Source organism: Dermacentor variabilis, chromosome 3 (assembly GCF_050947875.1).
Source record: "Dermacentor variabilis isolate Ectoservices chromosome 3, ASM5094787v1, whole genome shotgun sequence".
NCBI lineage: Eukaryota > Metazoa > Arthropoda > Arachnida > Ixodida > Ixodidae > Dermacentor > Dermacentor variabilis.
The window spans coordinates 233905167-233928951 of NC_134570.1; the positions used below are offsets into that span (position 1 = coordinate 233905167).

The 23785-nt window shown below is 49.0% G+C and overlaps 1 protein-coding gene across 1 annotated transcript in view; it reads left to right on the forward strand.

The window, feature by feature from the left end:
- The window catches only part of LOC142576728 (sedoheptulokinase-like), a 448528-nt gene that overhangs the window by 402568 nt on the left and 22175 nt on the right, over window positions 1–23785 (forward strand). Inside the window, exon 3 of the mRNA XM_075686988.1 lies at window positions 22215–22415. Within this exon, the coding sequence (XP_075543103.1) occupies window positions 22215–22415 (201 nt within the window). The remainder of the gene's footprint in view (window positions 1–22214; window positions 22416–23785) is intronic.

Sequence of the window (23785 nt, forward strand, 5' to 3'; positions counted from 1 at the left end):
CATTAACAACAAGTCGCACATGTTACAGACAGCGTTAATGTCGTTTTGCAGAATGTTAGTATCATCGGCGTCAGAAGTTTGACGAAAAATAACGCACTCGTCGGCAAAGAGATAAATGCTAGAAGAAATTTCATTGGGTAAGTCGTTCATATAAATTTTAAAAAGGAGAGGGCCTAACACTGATCCTTGAGGAACGCCAGATTCAACAGGGCTAAATGTAGAGAAGTGGTTATTAAATCCAGCGAACTGGGATCGATTAAGAAGAAAGTGCTCTAGCCATGCAAAGAGATTAGGGTCATGATTTAGTTTACTAAGCTTAAAAAGGAGTAGTTTCTGACATACCTTGTCGAAAGCCTTTTCAATGTCGAAGAAAACACCAGTCTGCGCACGAGCCTTTATCCAGAATACGATGAAGATCGTGAGTGAACGAAAGCAGTTGTGTTTCACACGACAAATGTTTGCGGAAACCGTGCTGTGCGCGTGTGAAGAATGAGTTATCATCTAAGTGCTTAACTATATGTGTGGCGTTCTTGCTTAAATAAGAGGCTTCCGAGATTTCTCGTGTGGTTTGGTTAGGGCGACGGAACGAAATGACTGCGTTTTAGAAGATGGGTTTACGCGGACACGATTTACAATTTGAGGTGAGGTGAGAGAATGGCAGCGATAACGTAGAGGTAGAACATCCGCCTCGCGTGCAAGAGGACCGCGGTTCGAATCCCGGTGCCGCGCAATTTTCCACCGGATTAAAAAAAACCCACGTGCTGATAAAATTGCATAAAACAGGCCTGGAGTGCGGCCTGATCCCGGTGACGAGAACCGGTAACGCAATCCCTCACCAGAGCAGAGAGAGAGAACCAACCTTATTTGCCACTGTAGGGTAGGAAGTTAGGGCAGGTAGGCCTAGTGTGGCTCCCAGGTGGGGGCGACTTCTTGGGCCCGCGAGATGAGTGCGAGTTGCGTTGATTGGCCACCCTGGTGCAGTAGTTGGCCACAGCCTCCCACATATGAATACAACAATCAAACCCCGGCCCTCAGCCCCCAGCAGCTGCGAAGCAACTGACCATGGCGGCGGTCATACCTGTGACGCAGCAGAGGGTACTAAAAATCCTTGGATGCGGACAGGCCGCCATTGGAATCTGGACCTGGCAACGTTTAACGCTAGAACGTTATCTAATGAGGCGAGTCTAGCAGCGCTATTGGAGGAATTAGAGGGCAGTAAGTGGGATATAATAGGACTCAGTGAAGGAGGACGAAAGAAGCATATACAGTCCTAAAAAGCGGGGCCGTCCTGTGCTACCGGGGTTTAGCGGAGAAACTAGAACTAGGAGTCGGATTCCTGATTAATAAGAATATAGCTGGTAACATACAGGAATTATATACCATTAACGAGAGGGTGGCAGGTCTTGTCGTGAAACTTAATAAGATGTACAAATTGCAGGTCGTACAGGTCTACGCCCCTACATCCAGTCATGATGACCAAGAAGTCGAAAGCTTCTATGAAGACGTCGAATTGGCGGTGGGTAAAGTCAAAACAAAATACGCTATACTGATGGGCGACTCCAATGCCAAGGTAGGCAAGAAGCAGGCTGGAGACAAGTCAGTGAAGGAATATGGCATAAGCACTAGGGATAGCAGGGGACAGTTATTAGTAGACTTTGCAGAACAGAATAATATGTGGATAATGAATACCTCCTTTCGCACGCGGGATAGCCGAAAGTGGACGTGCAGAAGCCATAATGGCGAGACTAGAAATGAAATAGACCTTATATGCTGCGCTAACCCTGGCATCATACAAGATGGGAACGTGCTCGGCAAGGTGCGCTGCAGTGACCATAGGATGGTAACAACTCGAATTAGCCTAGACCTGAGGAGGGAACGGAAGAAACTGGTACATAAGAAGCCGATCAATGAGTTAGCAGTAAGAGGGAAAATAGAGGAATTCCGGATCAAGCTACAGAACAGGTATTCGGCCTTAACTCAGGAAGAGGACCTTAGTGTTGAAGCTATGAACGACAATCTTATAGACATGTTTAAGGAGTGTGCAATAGAAGTGGGTGGTAACATTGTTAGACAGGATACCAGTAAGCTATCGCTGGAGACGAAAGATCTGATCAAGAAACGCCAACGGCTCCACAGCTGCGTAGTCCTCCATAAAGAAAGCAACAAAATCCCAATAAAGAAAGGCGTCAGGCAGGGAGATACGATCTCTCCAATGCTATTCACAGCGTGTTTACAGGAGGTATTCAGAGACCTGGATTGGGAAGAATTAGGGATAAGAGTTAATGGAGAATAACTTAGTAACTTTGATTCACTGATGATATTGCCTTGCTTTGTAACTCAGGGGATCAATTGCAATGCAGGCTCACTGACCTGGAGAGACAAAGCAGAAGAGTGGGTCTAAAAATTAATGTGCAGAAAACTAAAGTAATGTTTAACAGTCTCGGAAGAGAACAGCAGTTTACGATAGGTAGCGAGGCACTGGAAGTGGTAACACTGGTAAGGGAATACATCTACTTAGGGCAGGTAGGGACGGCGGATCCGCATCATGGGAATGAAATAATCAGAAGAATAAGAATGGGCTGGGGTGCGTTTGGTAGGCATTCTCAGATCATGAACAGCAGGTTGCCATTATCCCTCAAGCGAAAAGCGTCTAATACCTGTGTGTTACCAGTACTCACGTACGGGGCAGAAACCTGGAGGCTTACGAAAATTATTCTACTTGAGGACGACGCAACGAGCTATGGAAAGAAGAATGATGGGTGTAACGTTAAGGGATAAGAAAAGAGCATATTGGGTGACGGAACAAACGCGAGTTAATGACACCTTAGTTGAAATCATGAAAAATAAATGGCCATCGGCAGGACATGTAATGAGGAGGGAAGATAACCGATGCTCATTAAGGGTTACGGACTGGATTCCAAGGGAAGGGAAGCGTAGCAGGGAGCGGCAGAAAGTTAGGTGGGCGGACGAGATTAAGAAGTTTGCAGGGACGACATGGCCACAATTAGTAAATGACAGGGGTTGTTGGAGAAGTATGGGAGAGGCCTTTGCCCTGCAGTGGGTGTAACCAGGCTGATGATGATGATGACGATTCAGAGACCTGGATTGGGAAGAATTGGGGATAAGAGTCAATGGAGAATACCTTAGTAACTTGCGATTCGCTGATTATATTGCCTTGCTTTGTAACTGAGGGTATAAATTGCAATGCAGACTCTCTGACCTGGAGAGGCAAAGCAGAAGAGTGGGTCTAAAAATTAATGTGCAGAAAACTAATGTTTAACAGTCTCGGAAGAGAACAGCGATTTACAATAAGTAGCGAGGCACTCGAAGTGGTAAAAGTATACATCTACTTAGGGCAGGCAGTGGCCGCGGATCTGTATCATGAGACGGAAATAATCAGAAGAATCAGAGTGGGCTGGGGGTGCGTTAGGCAGGCATTCTCAGATCATGAACAGCAGGTTGTCATTATCCCTCAAGAGAAAAGCGTATAATAGCTGTGTCTTACCAGTACTTACCTACAGGGCTGAAACCTGGAGGTTGTCTGGTTCTTGATCTATAACCAGCAGCGGATTTTAGTCATGCTGCATTACCGTGCATAAATGCACCTGTGTGCAGAGTAAGCCTTTGCATACCTTATATGTATGCGGCATGGCTGACACTTTTTAGTATTAAATACAGTCCGCTAGGCTTATTTCGTTGGTTATTTCTCCGTAGTGGTACCGAATCGACATGTTCTTTCGATCTGCCAGTGGAACAGTCTTCCTCCCAAAACAAAGCAGTTAGGGTTTCGCCCGTAATGTGAGGCATAAATGCTGTAGATGGCGCAATATTATAAGTCTTGTGATGCGTCGCGCGGTGTCGTTGAGAGTATATATATTCGCACGTGCGAGCAATCTGCTTTCGAGAAAAGAAGGGGAAGTTGTTATTCATCGACGGCTGCAGTACAAGTCATTCCCGATTGTGGAAGTGATGTACCCAGGTGATGAAATGGCATTGGTGTCTGGATAGTGCTGCAAAGCACGGACACAAGAAGAAACGAAGACAGCCTTCATTTCTTGTTGTGTCCGTGTTTTGCGGAGCTATCCAGACACAATTCCATGATGACCGGCCAGCAAGCCCATATCGCAACCTTTCTGAAATGGAGTGTCCTCGTCGAAGTGTGCAAGTACGGGCGGCGTCTGCATGCGTCGTTTGAGTTCGGGAAATGCCTTGGCTTGCGGCGTTTCCCACTTGAACTCGACATCACATTTGGTTAGATGTGTTAGTGGCTCCGCGATGCGTGAAAAGTCCTTGACAAAGCGCCTATAGTAGGCACACATGCCAAGGAATCTGCGCAATGCCTTCTTGTCGGTTGGCTGCGGGAACATTGCGATGGCAGCTGTCTTCTGTGGGTCGGGGCGTACTCCTGATTTGCTGATGACGTGACCTAGGAACAAACGCTCATCATAAGCGAAACGGCACTTTTTCGGTTTCAGAGTGAGCCCTTATGACTTGATGACCTCTAACACTGTCGCAAGCCGCCTAAGGTGATCGTCTAAATTTTTGGCGAAGACAACGACGTCATCCAAGTAAACAAGACACGTCTGCCACTTCAATCCTGCTAACACCGTGTCCATGACGCGCTGAAACGTTGCAGGCGCCGAGCGCAGTCCGAATGGCATGACCGTGAGCTTGTAGAGGCCGTCTGGCCTAATGAAGGCGGTCTTTTCGCGATCTCTCTCGTCGACTTCTATTTGCCACTAGGGAGATTTGAGGTCCATCGACGAGAAGTATTTAGCGTTGCAGAGCCGATCGAATGCGTCGTCTATTCGTGGAAGGGGGTACACATCATTCCTCGTGATCTTGTTCAGTCGACGATAAGCGACACAGAAGCGTAGGGTTCCGTCCTTTTTCTTCACCAGGACCACAGGAGAGGCCCACGGGCTTTTCGACGGCTGGATGATGTCGTCGCGCAGCATTTCGTCGACTTGTTGCCTAATAGCTTCATGTTCTCGCGTCGAAACTCGATAAGCGCTCTGGCCGAGTTGTCGTGCGCACTCTTCGGTTATTATGCGATGGTTTGTGACTGGCGTTTGTCGAATTCTTGATGACGTCGAAAAGCAGTCTTTGTATCGTCGGAGAAGAGTTCTGATCTTTTGCTGCTTACTCATAGGAAGACTTGGATTCACGTCGAAGTCTGGTTCGGGGACTATGCCCATCAAGGTAGATGCGTCTGAATCCGAGAGGACGAAGGCATTGCAGGTTTCCACAATTTCCTTGATGTATGCGATTGCGGTGCCCTTGTTGATGTGCTTGAACTCTTGGCTGAAGTTGGTTAGCATAACATCTACTTGCCCTCCGTGGAGTCGAGCGATCGTTCTTGCGACGCAAATTTCACGGTCGAACAGTAGATGTTGGTCGCCTTGAATGACGCCTTTTACGTCAGCGGGTGTTTCGGTGCTGACCGAAATAACAATGCTGGAGCGAGGCGGGCTGCTCACTTGATCTTCGAGCACACTCAAGGCGTGGTGACTACGATGGCTCTCCGGTGGTATCGCTTTATCTTCCGACAGCGTTATTGACTTCGACTTCAGGTCGATGATTGTGCCGTGTTAGTTCAGGAAGTCCATACCTAGAATGACGTCTCGTGAACACTGTTGGAGGATAACCAAGGTGGCAGGGTAAGTCCGGTCATGAATAGTTATTCTTCCCGTGCAGATTCCAGTCGGCGTGATGAAGTGTCCTCCAGCGGTCCGAATTTGAGGGCCTTTCCATGCGGTCTTAACTTTCTTCAACTGGGCGGCGAAGTGTCAACTCATGACGCAGTAATCAGCCCTACTAAGGCGGTAACTGCGTGGCAGTCCAGAAACACGTCGAGGTCGGTGGTTCTTTGGCTGGCGTTGCAGTTAGGTCTTGGCGTCGGATCACGGCTGCGTCGTGTTGAACTGAAGTTGGAACGTCGCGTCGTCAAGTCGTCTTTCGTCGGTGTAGTCTTGGCTTCCTGACTTGGTCGGCAAGGCGGCGTGTCGTTATTTTCTCATCGGGATGGTCTTTTCGGCGTCTTCGTCGGCGGCAGAGGATCTTCGTCAGTTCGACGAACAGTAACCGCACCTCCATCGGTTGCTGCTTTTAGTTTTCCGGATACGGGATCGCTGACCGGCCCCGGGTTGGGCCAGTGTATGGTCGGCGCTGCGGCGACAGGTAGCGGCCTGGTGACGGCGAACGGGACGGTTGTCGAGCACTCCACTGAGTGGCGGCGAGGTAGTCGGCGATATCGCGAGGTCGTTCGCCAAGCTGCGGACGTGGCGCGTTAACGGCGAACCCTCGCAGTCCCATTTCCTGGTATGGGCATCGGCGGTACACATGGCCGGCTTTTCCGCAGTGGTAGCAGAGTGGGCGGTGGTCAGGAGCGCGCCAAATGTCCGTCTTCTTCGCGTAGTGGCGCTGGGCGACAGGCGTGCGTGCTGACGGTGGCGGCGGTGGACGACGTAATTGTGGCTTTAAAGGGCCTTCGCGCGGTCTTGCAGGGGGGCCTTGACGGCGGGCGACGGCGGCGTAGGTCATCGCTTCCGGCTGGGGCTGCAGTGATTCTGGTTGCCCTTCAGGAACTCCAAGCGATCGGTGCACCTCTTCTTTCACGATGTCGGCGATCGAGGCCACTTGAGCCTGCCACGAAGGCAAGACCTTGCGCATTTCTTCGCGCACAATGGCCCTGATGGTCTCGCGCAGATCGTCCGTGGCCAGTGATTGAATTCCTGCGTAGTGGGTAGAGTTTGTACGGCGGCTGAATTGCCGGTTCCGCAGGTCGAGTGTCTTCTCGATGCTGGTGGCCTCGCGAAGGAACTCTTCTACGGTCTTCGGTGGGCTTCGAATCATTGCGCCTAAAAGTTCTTCCTTCACACCACGCATGAGAAGGCGGACTTTCTTCTCCTCGGGCATATCTGGGTCGGCGTGGCGGAACAGACGGTTCATTTCTTCTGTGAAGATGGCAACGTTCTCGTCAGGTAGCTGCACTCGGGCGTCCAGCATGTCTTCGGCCCTTTCCTTGCGCACGACGTTCGTAAAGGTGCGCAGGAAGCCGCTACGGAACAGGTCCCATGTTGTCAAGGTCGACTCCCGGTTCTCAAACCACGTTCTGGAGGCATCTTCTAAGGCAAGGTATACATGCCGCAGCTTGTCGTCGGAGTCCCAGTTGTTAAATGTCGCGATTCGTTCGTAGGTCTCCAGCCAGGATTCCGGGTCTTCAGTCGCTACTCCATGAAAGGTTGGTGGGTCCCGAGGTTGTTGCAAGATAACGGGAGACGCTGAGGCGGCCATTGTGCTTGTCTGGGCCACGATCTTCTTTGTCGGCTCAGGTAGAAGTTCGTGCACTGGGGGCAGTCCTTGTAGTCTGCGGCTAGCACGCTGTTCTTGGGCTATGTTGGTTTTGTCCTCTGGCTTCGGGCTTAGATCGCGGCTTTGCGGGGGCGTTCGGTACATGAACGCACTAGCACCTCCACCAGATGTCACGTGGTGCTGACGTTGAAGAACACAGTAGCAATATTGTGAACGACAAAACTAACTTTTATAGGGCGAACCTGTGCCCACAAAATCGGCTACGCTTATAGCACAACGATAGCGGCGAACGCGGTCGGCGATCGTCGAAAATCTGATCAACGGGTGAAGCGCGTAGGCTTTTATACATCAATCCTCGAATGTTCCAGACTAATCATTGGGACCCGTGTGCCTTCCACAAAGTTCTACACAATTCGCGTCAGGCGGTGAAATAAGATAACGCAAGGTTCGACGACAACAGACAGCCGGGTAGAAGCATCGACAACTTTCCAGAAACTTCCCACACATGCAAGCGCGTCCTGCACTGTGCGATAACATTTGTTAGGCAGCGAAACGTGGTCGCCCGATAAAGATAAGTACACGTGTCAATACGGTATTGCTAGAGGTCGTGGATTTGATGCCATTCGCGGCAGCCGCATTTAGACGGGGGCGAAATAGAAAACGCACGTGCCCTTAGATTTTGGGCCATGTGGAAGAACATCACGGTTTCAAAATTAAACCGGAGTCAGCCACTACGGCTTGCCTCGTAATCCGAGTGTGGTTTTGAAACGTACAGCCCCATAATCTAATTCAAGCTTAATATTTCTGCCACAATGCGATGTGCCATGTGAGGAAATGACAGCGCTCAACCCTCTCAGAAGTTATAAAATATGGCGCACAACAACGCCTCAAGCAAACACCTCTCCCTATGTGTTCTGTGTACTCCGCAGACGAATAGTAGTGGTGCACGCAAGGTAGTGTTTAGCGCCAACTAACCACTCTCGTTTTAGCCTAAACGTTGAAGAAATTAAGCTTTAGCCGTCAACATCATTTTATACATATCTCGAAGGCATTTGACACCGTTTTACATTCTAAACTTATAGCTAAACTTAATGCTGTACTGAATAATCATCATTTAGTTAACTGGATTTTAAGCTTTCTCTCATTTCGCTCCCTGTTCGTCTCTTAACAGTTCCACTGACTCCGCTACTGTTGATGTGACATCAGGTGTGCCCCAAGACTCCGTCCTTGGGCCGCTTCTTTGTTTATTATATGTAAACGATTTGCCACTTCACTGCTCTTCTAACATCCGTCTTTACACTGATGACTACGGTCTATGTGAAGTGATTAACTCTTTTAATGATCATTGTTGCCTTCAAGAATCGTTTTCTAGGTTTTTCGATTGGTGTAACACTTGACAAATGAACATTAATTTCAATAAAACCGTTCTGATGTCTTTTTGCAACAAATCTTCCCTCTTCCTTTTTAGTTACTCGTTCAATGGCCGTGCTGTAGATAAGGTTTCTGAGTATTGGTGTCATTTTTACGCATAACATTCGATGGTCCAAACACATTGATTACATATTGACAGGTGTACTTATCTTTATCGGGCGACCCCGTTTCGCCGCCTTACAAATGTTATCGCACAGCGCGGGACGCGCCTGCATGTATCCGAAGTTTCTGGAAAGTTATCGATGCTTCTATTCGCTGTCTGTTGTCGCCGAACCTTTTGCTATCTGATTTCATCGCCTGACGCGAATGGTGTAGAACTTTGTGGAAGGCATGCGGGTCCTAATGATTAGTCTAAAACATTCGACGATTGATGTATAAAAGCCGACGCGCTTGACCCGCTGCTCAGATTTCCGACGATCGCCGATCGTGTTCGCCGCTATCGTCGTGCTATAAGTGTAGCCTGTTTTTGTGGGCACAGGTTGGCCCAATAAAAGCTAGTTTTGTATTCCACCGTATTGCTGCTTTCTTCACCGTCACTACCACGTGACAATATGCAGTGAAGCACTAAAACAATTAGGTTACTTGAGGCGAACGCTAACCCGATCTTCTAAAGACACAAAGTTACTAATGTATTGTCACGTGGTGGTGACGTTGAAGAACACAGTAGCAAATACTGTGAAAGACAAAATTACCTTTGATTGGGCGAACCTGTGCCCACAAAAACAGGCTACACTTATAGCACAACGATAGCGGCGAACACGGTCGGCGATCGTCGAAAATCTGATCTGCGGGTCAAGTGCGTCAGCTTTTATAGATCGGTCGTCGAATGTTCCAGATTAACCGCTGGGACCCGCGTGTCTTCCACAAAGTCCTACACTATTCGCGTCGCGCATAGATGCAATCAGATTACGCAAGTTGCGGTGAAAGACAGTGGACGGAACCATCGATAACATTCCAGAAACTTCTTTTACATGCAGGCGCGTCTTGCGCTGTGCGATAACATTTGTTAGGCGGCGAAACGTGGTCGCCCGATAAAGTTAAGCACATGTGCCATTGCCCCCCGTCTTAAAGAGCATCGACCCGATGCTGCAAAAGAACGAAAGTAATAAACAAAAGCACTTGCAGCACAGAAAACAAAAAAAAATGAGGAAGTTCGTCAGCGTCCGTAAAAGGGTTTAAGGCGCACCACGTGGACCACTTCAGATCGTGCGCGGCGCCGCTGTGAATGCGAAATGCCTTCTGGCACGACCTCATAGTCTACTGCGCCAATACGTCGGATGATCTTGTAGGGTCCGAAATAGCGTCGCAGTAGTTTCTCACTGAGTCCTCGTCGGCGTATCGGGGTCCATACCCAAACACGGCCGCCGGGCTGGTACTCGACGAAGCGTCGTCGGAGGTTGTAGTGTCGGCTGTCGGTCCTCTGCTGGTTCTTGATCCGCAGGCGGGCGAGCTGTCGGGCTTCTTCGGCGCGCTGGAGGTAGGTAGCGACGTCAAGGTTCTCCTCGTCAGTGACGTGCGGTAGCATGGCGTCAAGCGTCGTCGTCGGGTTCCTGCCGTAGACCAGCCTGAACGGCGTGATCTGTGTTGTTTCTTGCACCGCCGTGTTGTAAGCGAATGTTACGTACGGCAAGACGGCATCCCAGGTCTTGTGTTCGACGTCGACGTACATCGCTAGCATGTCGGCGAGGGTCTTATTCAGCCGCTGCGTAAGACCATTCGTCTGCGGGTGGTAGGCCGTTGTCCTCCTGTGCCTTGTCTGACTGTATTTCAGAATGGCTTGGGTGAGCTCCGCTGTAAAGGCCGTTCCTCTGTCTGTGATGAGGACTTCTGGGGCGCCATCTCGCAGTAGGATGTTTTCGACAAAGAATTTCGCCACTTCGGCTGCGCTACCTTTCGGCAGTGCTTTTGTTTCAGCGAAGCGGGTGAGGTAGTCCGTCGCCACGACCATCCACTTATTTCCGGTTATTGATGTTGGAAAGGGCCCCAGCAAGTCCATCTCGATCTGCTGGAATGGTCGGCAAGGAGGCTCGATTGGCTGTAGTAATCCGGCTGGCCTTGTCGGCGGTGTCTTGCGTCGCTGATAGTCTCGGCATGTTCTGACATAACGGGCGACGTCGGCGGTCAGGCGCGGTCAAGAATACTTTTCTTGTATCCTCGATAGTGTCCGGGAAAATCCGAGGTGTCCAGCGGTCGGATCGTCATGTAGGGCGTGCAATACTTCTGGACGAAGTTCTGACGGGACAACAAGAAGGTAATTGGCGCGGACTGGTGAGAAGCTCTTCTTCACGAGTAGATTGTTTTGAAGCGTGGAGTAAGATAACCCGCGATTAAATGCCCTGGGGACAACGTCGGTGTGCCCTTCCAAATATTCGACGAGGCCTTTTAGCTCCGGGTCTGCCCGTTGCTGTTCAGCGAAGTCTTCCGCGCTTATCATTCCAAGGAAGGCGTCGTCATTCTCGTCATCTTGCGGCGGCGGGTCAATGAGTGCGCGTGATAGGCAATCGGCATCGGAGTGTTTTCGTCCGGACTTGTAGGTTACAGTGATGTCGTATTCTTGTAGTCTGAGGCTCCACCGCGCCAGTCGTCTTGAAGGATCCTTTATATAACTACGCAAGGGCACGGTGGCACTCACGGAATGCGGTCAGCTAACAATCCGCTTATCTTCATCCTACAGCTTGTGCCCGGACTGCTGCTCTATGCCGGTCCGAGTTTCGAGCCACCAGGACAAGCCGGAACAACATGCGTCGTGAATGCCACCGCTATCAACCTACAACGAGATTCCGTGCCGCTCAAGTCATGGGACCCCGTGCTGCATCACTCGTCATCCACCTGCGCGGACGCTGGGAGCATGGGCTGTGCGCATGACCTGTGCCCAGCGCCACCACTCAACCCAGCTATAAAAGACCACCTCAAGCAAGGCCGAGCCATTGGGCACGGTGGCACTCACGGAATGCGGTCAGCTAACAATCCGCTTATCTTCATCCTACAGCTTGTGCCCGGACTGCTGCTCTATGCCGGTCCGAGTTTCGAGCCACCAGGACAAGCCGGAACAACATGCGTCGTGAATGCCACCGCTATCAACCTACAACGAGATTCCGTGCCGCTCAAGTCATGGGACCCCGTGCTGCATCACTCGTCATCCACCTGCGCGGACGCTGGGAGCATGGGCTGTGCGCATGACCTGTGCCCAGCGCCACCACTCAACCCAGCTATAAAAGACCACCTCAAGCAAGGCCGAGCCATTGGGCACGGTGGCACTCACGGAATGCGGTCAGCTAACAATCCGCTTATCTTCATCCTACAGCTTGTGCCCGGACTGCTGCTCTATGCCGGTCCGAGTTTCGAGCCACCAGGACAAGCCGGAACAACATGCGTCGTGAATGCCACCGCTATCAACCTACAACGAGATTCCGTGCCGCTCAAGTCATGGGACCCCGTGCTGCATCACTCGTCATCCACCTGCGCGGACGCTGGGAGCATGGGCTGTGCGCATGACCTGTGCCCAGCGCCACCACTCAACCCAGCTATAAAAGACCACCTCAAGCAAGGCCGAGCCATTGGGCACGGTGGCACTCACGGAATGCGGTCAGCTAACAATCCGCTTATCTTCATCCTACAGCTTGTGCCCGGACTGCTGCTCTATGCCGGTCCGAGTTTCGAGCCACCAGGACAATCCGGAACAACATGCGTCGTGAATGCCACCGCTATCAACCTACAACGAGATTCCGTGCCGCTCAAGTCATGGGACCCCGTGCTGCATCACTCGTCATCCACCTGCGCGGACGCTGGGAGCATGGGCTGTGCGCATGACCTGTGCCCAGCGCCACCACTCAACCCAGCTATAAAAGACCACCTCAAGCAAGGCCGAGCCATTGGGCACGGTGGCACTCACGGAATGCGGTCAGCTAACAATCCGCTTATCTTCATCCTACTGGTGAGGAGGCGATATGGAAAGTGTATCCGCTCAAATGACCCCTTTTTGCTTGTGCTGCCGTGCCCACGGCTTTGTGCTGTTGTGATTGAGCATGCGATGCATGTACATGAACTCTTATTGCTTGGCGGAGACATTGAGACGAATCCAGGCCCTGAAATCAGCCAACAATTAAAGGAAATAGCTGCGGATATAAAAGAGATTAAGGAAAGTCGCCTGGCTAAAATGGACAAGAAATTAGACCTACTAACAAAACTAGAAGAAAAGGTCGACTCTTGTCAAGAACAAATAGCAAACATGAATATTCTTATCAAAGACATGCAAGAAAAAATCGACGATCTAGAGAATCGTAGCAGGCGAAATAACCTGTTAATATATGGCTTACCGGAGGTAGAGGGAGAGACACCCTTGATACTTGAAAGTGCGGTGAACAAAAACATAATTGTAGATACTCTAGAATTAAAACCAGTAGCAATCGAACGTATACACCGAATTGGTAGAGGAGCGCCGAACAAGGTTAGGCCTGTAATTCTTAAGCTACTTGACTCAAGAGACAAATCTTCAATACTAAAACGGGGATACAAACTTAAAGATACAGGCCTATATATTGGAGAAGACTTTTCGAAACGCGTACGCGATACTCGAAGGAAACTTTGGAACAGTGCGAAAACAAACCGACAAAGAAATGAGAAAGTTTCCCTTGTCTTTGATAAGCTATATATAAATAATCGAGCATATGTTTGGAGCGATGAGAAAGAGGACAAGGTACCACTTAATGAAAAACGCATAGACGTAGCTACTGCAGGTACAGGAAAGGCGGCGAGTGCGTCCAGCTACCAAGCAAAAAAGGGAGCTACTACTCGTCGCACTGCAAAATTAGCGAACTAACACTCCTCACGGTGAACGCAAGAAGCGTCATCAACAAGACGGAATCACTTGAAAGTCTGATAATTGATCATGAACCTGACCTAGCAGCCATAACAGAAACATGGCTCACACCTGATATTTTTGATCACGAGTTCGCACCGCCCAACTATTCTGTGGTCCGGAAGGACCGCCCCACACGTGGTGGTGGAGTGGCGTTACTGATAAAAAAGGGTCTTTCCTTTATAGCCCTTCCAGAGGTACAAGGCGCAGAAGCCATTTTTTGTAAACTTCTTTGTGACGGCACAAACATATTCATAGGTTGTGTTTATCGGAGCCCAAACTCTGATGATGCTTCTATCAGTGTCATTCATGATTACATAGAACGCCACGTGTTTGGTTCCCGCGTTGTCCTCTTGGGCGACTTTAATCTGCCAGACATTAACTGGAATAGTATGTGCTATTCATCATCAGCTTCGGATGCATTGTTTGACCTCATGCTAACCTTCAATCTTCATCAGATCGTTTCATGCCCCACCCGCTCACAGGGAAATACTCGGAACATACTAGATCTAATCTTTTTCAGTAACCACTTCGACATAAATCGCATAAAAACTGATGTAATTCATGGTATATCAGACCACGACGTACCAGTGTGCATCGTGCCTCTTGGTGGCAGCATAACCACTCATTCTTCTGTATCTATAGTAACAGACTTCGAAAACGCTGACGATAACAGCATACTAATGCACCTCGCTCATGAATTCCAGCATTTTTCAGAAATTGGCTCCGATGCTTCAGTAGATGTAAATTCCCTTTGGTTTCACTTCAAATCGGTTGTGCTTTACTGCATCACTCACTACGTTCCTACAAAAATAAAGCGCCCTCCAAAAAATAATCCATGGATCACGCGAGAGGTTATTCAAGCAAAGCGACGTTTGAAAAGGTTACGTAGGGTAATAAAAACAAAAGGTTGTGGAGAATCCAGAATTCAGAAATTACCGGATGCCATCGCGCAATTCAAGCTTAAAGCTAAACGTGCTAAACAGCACTACTTTGATGTAACACTACCTAATTTTCTTGTTAATAACCCTCAGAGGTTCTGGAATTACTTTCGTACTAATAAAAATGCTACATCACATTCTCTTCCCGAAGAAAAAACTGCTAAGGCTAACGCATATAACGATTTTTTTCGGTCAGTGTTCACTACAGATGATAACATTATTCCCCCATTTGCAACGCAACATCACGCGAAAATCGCTAAACTAGACATTACGGATGCCGGTATTTTCAATCTACTGCTTAAACTTGACCCCAAGAAAAGTAGTGGCCCTGACGACGTACCTAATACTTTCCTCAAAAGATATGCAGAGTGGTGCAGTAAATATCTTGGCCTAGTCTTTCGTAAATCAATTAAGACTTCGCAACTACCTCATGATTGGAAAATTGCAAAGGTAATCCCGATCCACAAGGGAGGTGACACTGCATTACCTTCAAATTTCAGACCCATTTCACTAACGAGCACGTCATGTAAACTTCTAGAACACATAATCTTAAAGCACATGACCGTATTCCTAGAGCGCATTAATTTTTTCTCACCCAACCAACACGGTTTTCGCAGTGGTCTATCGACAGTAACCCAACTAACGGAACTAGTCCACGATCTTGCTGTTACAGTTAATAACCGCGGTCAAACTGACTTGATTCTACTCGATTTGTCCAAGGCTTTCGACTGTGTATGTCACAGCAAATTAATAGCTAAAGTTGAAAAGGTTTTTGGTATAGGAGAACTTTCTGCTTGGATAAAAGGTTTCTTAAGTAACCGCTCGCAATTTGTGGTTTACGAAAAAACGCTTTCTAACACAGTCGCAGTAACATCCGGAGTCCCCCCAAGGGTCAGTGCTTGGACCATTGCTTTTCTTACTCTATATTAACGATATCACAGCTAACATCAATTGCAATATAAAACTATTCGCAGACGACTGCGTCATATACAGAGAAATTAACAATTACAATGATCATATTAAATTAAATGATTCTCTAGCTGACATAGCTGATTGGTGCTCCAAATGGCAGATGCAAATAAACATACAAAAGTCCGCGATCATGTCTGTAACCAGGAAAACGGTATCATCAATTTTTGTTTACACAATTAATGGCACTCCACTTAACAAAGTTGTAGAACACAAATATCTAGGCGTTACATTAACCTCGGAGCTCAAATGGGACAAACATATCAGTAATATAATCTCAAAGGCGCTGCGCAAATTATTTTTCTTAAAAAGAAGCCTGGCGCTCGCAACCAAGTCAACGAAGCTGCTAGCCTACACATCATTTGTAAGGCCTGTTCTCGAATACGCTAACACAGTCTGGTTTCCGCATACACAGACTAACATAAGTAAGCTAGAATTAATACAAAGGAAAGCTGTGAGGTTCATCCATAACAAATATAGACGTACAGACTCGCCAACACATCTTTTAACCCAGTCCGGTTTGCGAACGCTATCCACAAGAGCGAAACACGCTCGCTTAAAATTCTTGTTTCAACTACTAAAAAATAACTACAGAATAGATGCCTCCCGATACATTTCATTCTCCGAAACTCGACCTACACGTAACAAGCATGCGCACACATTGACAGAATACACATGCAAAAATGACACATTTAAGTATTCTTTTTTCCCGCTCGCGATAGCGGAATGGAACCAACTTCATCCTGCTATCACCAACATTGAATCATTATCCGAATTTATCTCACAAATAGAAAAAACTGTGTGTGAATAACAGTACCTATTATGCATGCAGGGACACCGGCACAGATTGCTTCATTCGTTAGGAAATTTCAATAAACACTCTAATTTTCGACAGCTTATTCGTTTGCCATAATGATTCCCTAACACACGTAGTTTATTAGTTATTTCTGTTTTATTACTTGCCCTTAGTAATATCTGTGCTTTTGTTATAAAGCATCTTGCTCTTTTACACTTTTTTTTTTATATTTTACTGTTACGTTTAATCTTATCATGGTTTACTTGTATAGTACTATGTATAACTTGCACTGCTTATGTCGTTTTCTTACTTTTTGTATAATCTATACTTTGATTTCCTTGCATTGTACAGCTGAATTATTGTACTGCCCAACTGCCACGCTCTCGAAGGAGAGCAGCAGTATTGAAAATAAATAAATAAATAAATAAATATTCGCTAGCCAACACAAGGAGTGATGTTCACTGACGACTTTGAATGGCCTGCCATAAAAATAAGGGCGAAATTTCGCTGTAGCCCAAACGATGGCGAGGCATTCCTTTTCGGTCGTAGAATAGTTGCCCTCCGCTTTTGACAGCGACCGGCTAGCGTAAGCTATCACCTGTTCGACTCCCTTTCTTCTCTGGACTAGAACGGCACCGAGGCCTTGGCTACTGGCGTCAGTATGGGTTTCTGTATCGGCGTACCCGTGGAAGTGCGCAAGTACCGGCGGCGACTGCACGCGTCGTTTGAGTTCTTCAAATGCGTGGGCCTGCGGCGTTTCCCACTTGAACTTAACATCACATTTAGTAAGATGTGTCAAAGGCTCGGCGATGCGTGAAAAGTCCTTGACAAATCGTCTGTAGTAGGCACACATGCCAAGGAATCTACGCACTGCCTTCTTGTTGATGGGTTGCGGGAACTGTGCGATGGCAGCTGTCTTTTGCGGGTCTGGACGGACACCAGATTTGCTGATTACGTGGCCTAGGAACAGAAGGTCATCGTAAGCGAAGCGGCATTTTTCCGCCTTCAGAGTAAACCCTGACGACTTGATGGCCTCTAGTACTGTCGCAAGCCGCCTGAGGTGATCGTCGAAATTTCCAGCGAAGACTACGACGTCATCCAAATAAACGAGACAGGTCTGCCACTTCAATCCTGCTAACACCGTGTCCATGACGCGCTGGAAGGTTACAGGCGCCGAGAACACTCCGAATGGCATAACCTTGAACTCGTAGAGGCCGTCTGGGGTGATGAAGGCCGTCTTTTCGCGATCTCTTTCGTCGACTTCTATTTGCCAATAGCCAGACTTGAGGTCCATCGACGAGAAGTATTTAGCGTTGCAGAGCCGATCCAATGCGTCGTCAATTCGTGGGAGGGGGTATACGTCCTTCTTCGTGTTCTTGTTCAGGCGACGATAATCGACGCAGAAAGTAGGGTTCCGTTCTTTTTCTTTACCAGGACAACAGGGGATGCCCACGGGCTTTTCGACGGCTGGATGATGTCGTTGCGCAGCATTTCGTCTACTTGTTCTCTTATAGCTGCACGTTCTCGCGGCGAAACTCGGTAAGGGCTCTGGCGGAGTGGTCGAGCGCACTCCTCGGTGATTATGCGATGCTTGGCGACTGGTGTTTGTCAAATCCTCGATGACGTCGAAAAGCAGCCTTTGTATCGTCGGAGCAGACTTCTGAGCTGCTGTTGCTTAATCACGGGGAGACTTGGATTAATGTCGTAGTCTGGTTCGGGAACCATCGTCGTCGGGGTAGATGCGGCGGAATCCGAGAGGACAAACGCTTTACTGGTTCCCAGAATTTCCTCGATGTACGCTATCGTCGTGCCCTTGTTGATGTGCTTGAACTCTTGGCTGAAGTTTGTCAGCAACACTTCAGTTTTCCCTCCATGCAGTCGAGCGATCCCTCTTGCGACGCAAATTTCACGGTCTAGCAGTAGACGTTGGTCTCCTTCGATGACACCTTCTACGTCAGCGGGTGTTTCGGTGCCGACCGAAATAACAATGCTCGAGCGAGGCGGGATGCTCACTTGATCTTCGAGAACACTCAAGGCGTGGCGACTACGAAAGCTCTCCAGCGGTATTGCTTGATATTCCGACAGCGTTATCGATTTTGACTTCAGGTCTATGATTGCGCCGTGTTGGTTTAGGAAGTCCATGCCGAGAATGACGTGTCGTGAACACTGTTGGAGGGTAACGAAGGTAGCAGGGTAAGTCCGGTGACGAACGGTTATTCTTAGCGTGCAGATTGCAGTCGGCGTAATGATCTGTCCTCCAGCGGTCCGAAGTTGAGGGCCTTCCCATGCAGTCTTAACTTTCCTCAACTGGGCGGCGATGGGTCCACTCATGACGGAGTAATCGGCGCCTGTGTCTACTAAGGAGGTGACTGCGTGGCCGTCGAGAAGCACGTCGAGGTCGGTGGTTCTTTGTCTTGCGTTACAGTTAGGTCTTGGCGTCGGATCACGGCTGCGTCGTGTTGAACTGAAGTTGGAGCGTCGCGTCGTCAAGTCGTCTTTCGTCGGTGAAGTCTTGGCTTCCTGATTTCGTCGGGATGGCGGCGTGTCGTCATTAGGTCGTTGAGATGGTTTCTTTGTCGTCTTCGTCGGCGGCGGAGGATCTTCGTCAGTTCGACGAACAGCAACCGCACCTCCATCGGTTGCTGCTTTTAGTTTTCCGGATATGGGCTCGCTGACCGGCCCCGGGCTGGGCCAGTGTATGGTCGGCGCTGCGGCGAGAGGTAGCGGCCTGGTGATGGCGAACGCGATGGTCGTCGAGAGCTCCACTGAATAGCGGCGAGGTAGTGAGCGATATCGCGAGGGCGTTCACCTTGCTGCGGGCGCGGAGCGTTGACGGCGAAATCTCGCAGTCCCATCTCCAGGTATGGGCATCGGCGATACACATGGCCGGCTTCTCCGCAGTGATAGCAGAGCGGGCGGTGGTCGGGGCCTCGCCAAATGTCTGTCTTTCTCGCGTAGGTGCGCTGGACGACGGCTGAGCGTGCTGCCGGCGGCGGCGGCGGACGACGGAATTGCGTCGTTGCAGGGCCCTGGCGTGGTCGCGGAGGGGGACCTTGACGGCGTGCGACGGCGGCGTATGTCATCGCTTCTGGCTGGGGCTGAGGTAATTGTGGTTGCAGCTCGGGAACTCCAAGCGATCGGTGCACTCTTCTTTCACGATGTCGGCGATCGAAACCACTTTTGGCTGCGACGAAGGCAGGACCTTGCGCAGTTCTTCGCTCACAATGGCCCTGATGGTCTCCTGAAGGTCGCCGGAATCCAGTCCTTGGATAGCGTACTGCGGCGTGAGCCCCTGGAGGTTATATTGCCGGGTGCGCATCTCCAGAGTTTTCTCGATCGTCGATGCCTCTGCAGAAAACTCAGCTACGGTCTTCGGCGGGTTACGAATAAGTCCTGCGAAACGTTCTTGCTTGACACCCCGCATCAGGAAGCGGACTTTTTTCTCCTCTGACATTTCCGGGTCGGCGTGCCGGAAAAGACGGGCCATCTCCTCCGTGAAGATCGTGATCGTCTCGTTTGGCAGCTGCACTCTGGTGGTTTCTAGTAGTGCTTGGGCTCGCTCTTTTCGCACGACGCTTGTAAACGTTTGCAAGAAGCCGCTTCGGAACAGGTCCCACGTCATTAAGGTGGCTTCTCGATTCTCGAACCAGGTCCTGGCGGCGTCTTCCAGTGCGAAATAGACATGCCGCAGCTTGTCGTCGCTGTCCCAACTGTTAAATGTGGCGACCCTCTCATACGTCTCGAGCCAGGTTTCCGGGTCCTCGAATGTTGATCCGCGGAACGTCGGAGGTTCCCTGAGCTGCTGCAGCACTATGGGGGACGCTGGGGCTGCCATTGGGGTTGCCTTGGCCGCAATCTTCTTGGTCTTCTCAGGTAGAAGTCCGTGCTCCGGGGGCAGCTGTTGAAGACGGCGGCTCGCGCGATGCTCCGGGACTACGTTGGTGTTCTCTTTGCGGTCTGGGCTTGGATCGCGGCTTGTCGGGGGCGTCCGGTACATGAAAGAAAGGCACCTCCGCCAGATGTCACGTGGTGGTGACGTTGAAGAACACAGTAGCAAATACTGTGAAAGACAAAACTAACTTTTATTGGGCGAACCTGTGCCCACAAAAACGGGCTACACTTATAGCACAACGATAGCGGCGAACACGGTCGGCGATCGTCGAAAATCTGATCTGCGGGTCAAGTGCGTCGGCTTTTATAGATCGGTTGTCGAATGTTCCAGATTAACCGCTGGGACCCGCGTGTCTTCCACGAAGTCCTACACTATTCGCGTCGCGCATAGATGCAATCAGAATATACAAGTTGCGGTGAAAGACAGTGAACGGAACCATCGATAACATTCCAGAAATTTCTTTTACATGCAGGCGCGTCTTGCGCTGAGCGATAACATTTGTTAGGCGGCGAAACGTGGTCGCCCGATAAAGTTAAGCACATGTGCCAGTATAAATCTCGAATCCGCCCTGTTCTTGATTATGCATCTGTAGTTTGGAGCCCGCATAAACAGTTAGAGATTAATAAGCTAGAAGCAATACAGAAAAAAAAGCTGTGCGATTTATATGTCATCGTTATGATCGCGACTTTTCGCCCTCTTCAACACTTTCTTCCTTGAGCCTAAACACGCTGTGTTCTCGTCGCCGTGTCGAATCATTAAAATTCTTGCATTGCACTGTCAATTCTTCGGTTAGGCTCTCAAATAATAATTACATGAACTTCGCGCCAGGATCATCAACGAGAAGACATCATGACCTAAACTTTATACCCTACTACGCACGTACTAACATATTCAATTTCAGCTTTTTTCGCCGCTCAATCGAAGACTGGAATTCATTACCTGGGTCCATTCGCTCATGCTCATCCCGAATTTTTGCAACCGCCATCTTAGATGCATAATCATGCTCACCCATGCCCGGCAGCATTTGTATAACTTCTTGTGTATTTGCCTTTCATCAGTGCTCTTTTGTAAAAGGGTTCACTTGTGTTTACCGCTGTATATTCCAATGCATTTTCCGCACCTTTTGTCAACCCACTCCTGCTATAGCGCAAATTGCGCTGCAGTATGTGTAAATAAATAAATAAATAAATAAATAAATAAATCACCCTAATTATCGTCACTCAAAGCATCCAGCACGGAAAGCTTCGCTTACACCGATTCCCACAGTGCGTGGGATCTGCATACATGTCTGTAAATAACTTTTTTCTTTCTCATCATTCATACATCCTGTCTTTCGTTCCTCACAGTTGGCTTCGTTGAAAATTTTTCGGTGCTGGTTCACTGATATGCTGCAGAGCATGTCGCGTCTACCAATCGTAGCGCGCAAGCCCTGGTCATTGCGTGCATCTGGTTATACACTGAAGCCGTACATTCGTGAGAAAAACTGGCCTACATGCCTTTTTAACTCGCTTGGGGCATTCTGTATTGATCTAATCGTTTAGGGACTCGTCCGGAGAGTGGTTAATGGTGTCGCTACGACATTTCAAGATCTACCGGCTCTCGCGAAGACGCTTGCTGCAAGCCAGACAGTCCCATGCGAGCGGACGTTCCACACTACTCGCTGCTACAAGAACATCTGCTCGGCTTTCTTGAAAGCATACGAATAGAGGAGACCATCTGGTTTCTCACCCGTTCGCTTCTTGTGCGTTCCACTACCGAGAAGAAGGGCTCACACCCGTAATGCCACAATTATTGCGCGAACGTAGTCAAGAACGTATGCCTGATGTCCAGATTACGCGGACACTATCGCGCTCAGCATTGGTCCACTCATTAGCGCGCTCATTAATTAGCAAAGCAGCCCGGCCTCGCGTCCATCTGCCCGGCGCACGCTCAGCCACCGCTGACGGCGTGGCGAGTGCCCCTCCTTGCACCTAACTTATTTTCCCCCATTCCTCCCTTTTCCCGCTCTCGCAGTTCTGAACATGAGCACGTCGGCGCAGCTGTCGTTCCTATTGGAGCCGTCGTTCGTGCCACGAGCCAGCGTTGAGACCGGTGGTGCCCTGGAGGCCTTTCCTTACTTTGGCGGTCGTTACTTGGCTGTGGCCGCCTCCCTCAACGGTGGCAACGTGCTTGCCATATTCGTTCGCATGCTACAGCAATGGATGCATCAGCTAGGTGAGTGTTCGTTTGCGTACGCTTTAGTTGCATTAAGGTGAGCGTTGTGATTAAGGCGGTCACGGTAACGCCTTGAGGCGCCGATCGATCTGCTAAAAAATTACGTCTAGGGCAATTCTTGCGTCTTAAGAATCATTAAGAGCCGCCCTGGTAGCTCAATGGCTATGACGTTGAGCTGTTTGGCAAGATGTCTCGGGTGCGATCCCGGCGCGTGGCGGCCACGTTCCCATGGGGGCGGAACGCAAGGAAGCTCATGTGCTGTGCTTATGGTGCACGTCGAAGGACCCAAGCTAGCCCAAATTATTCCGGAGGCCTCCACTACCGCGTACCTCATAACCACTGTGCACTTTCCGAATGCCTCAGGTCCGGGAGCAAGTTCGATTATATCACGTGTCGTGTGTTATTTCGAACAAAAAAACCGAGCCACTTAAGAAATTTGCTTGTAGTGAATCGTTACTGTCAGATTTGGCTTAAAATTTGCCTGGCCAATCGCATCCTATCTCTATCTAATCTACACTAAATCTCTTTCTACGGGAGTGCTGCCCCAGGACTGGAAAATGGCACATGTAGTTCCGGTTCATAAAGGTGGTACAAAAAAATATGTAAATAATTATAGGCCTATCTCTTTAACATCCATTTCCTGTAAAATAATAGGGCATATTTTATACAAAGAAATAATGAAACATTTATTACAACACAGATTATTAATTGATAGTCAACATGGTTTTTCGCGAGGGACTGTCCTGCACAACACAGCTAATTGAATTCTATCACGACCTAGTGGCTGAGGTGGATGAGAACGGGTGAACAGATTGCGTCTTCTTAGATTTTCGAAAGGCGTTTGACACGGTTTACCACTCATTGCTCCTTCAAAAACTTCATGAGGCAAATGTTAATCAAGAAGTGTGCAACTGGATTGTCAATTACTTGTTGCAGCGTCGGCAATGCGCAATACTGAACGGCGCCATTTCTTCTTGGGCCGAGGTCACATCGGGTATTCCTCAGGGGTCTGTTTTAGGGCCGCTATTGTTTCTAGTTTATATGAACGATATTCCTGCCGGGATATCATCGCGTTTACGCTTGTTTGTAGGCGACTGCGTAGTGTATAGAAAAATAAAAAAAATGAACAGGACTCCATTGATATGCAGGCTGATCTTACTAACATTCTCTCATGGTGTGAGAAGGGCAAAATGCAACTAAATAAAAAAGAAGTGTTCATGTGGCTTTCACGAATAAAAAAGGAAATTAATAGAATCCCGTTCATTTTTGAACACTGATATTATTGACCAGTAATCTATGTATAAATATTTGGTTGTGACGTTTTTAAGTGATTGTTCTTGGAACGCGCATGTGAGTAATATAGTTGCAAA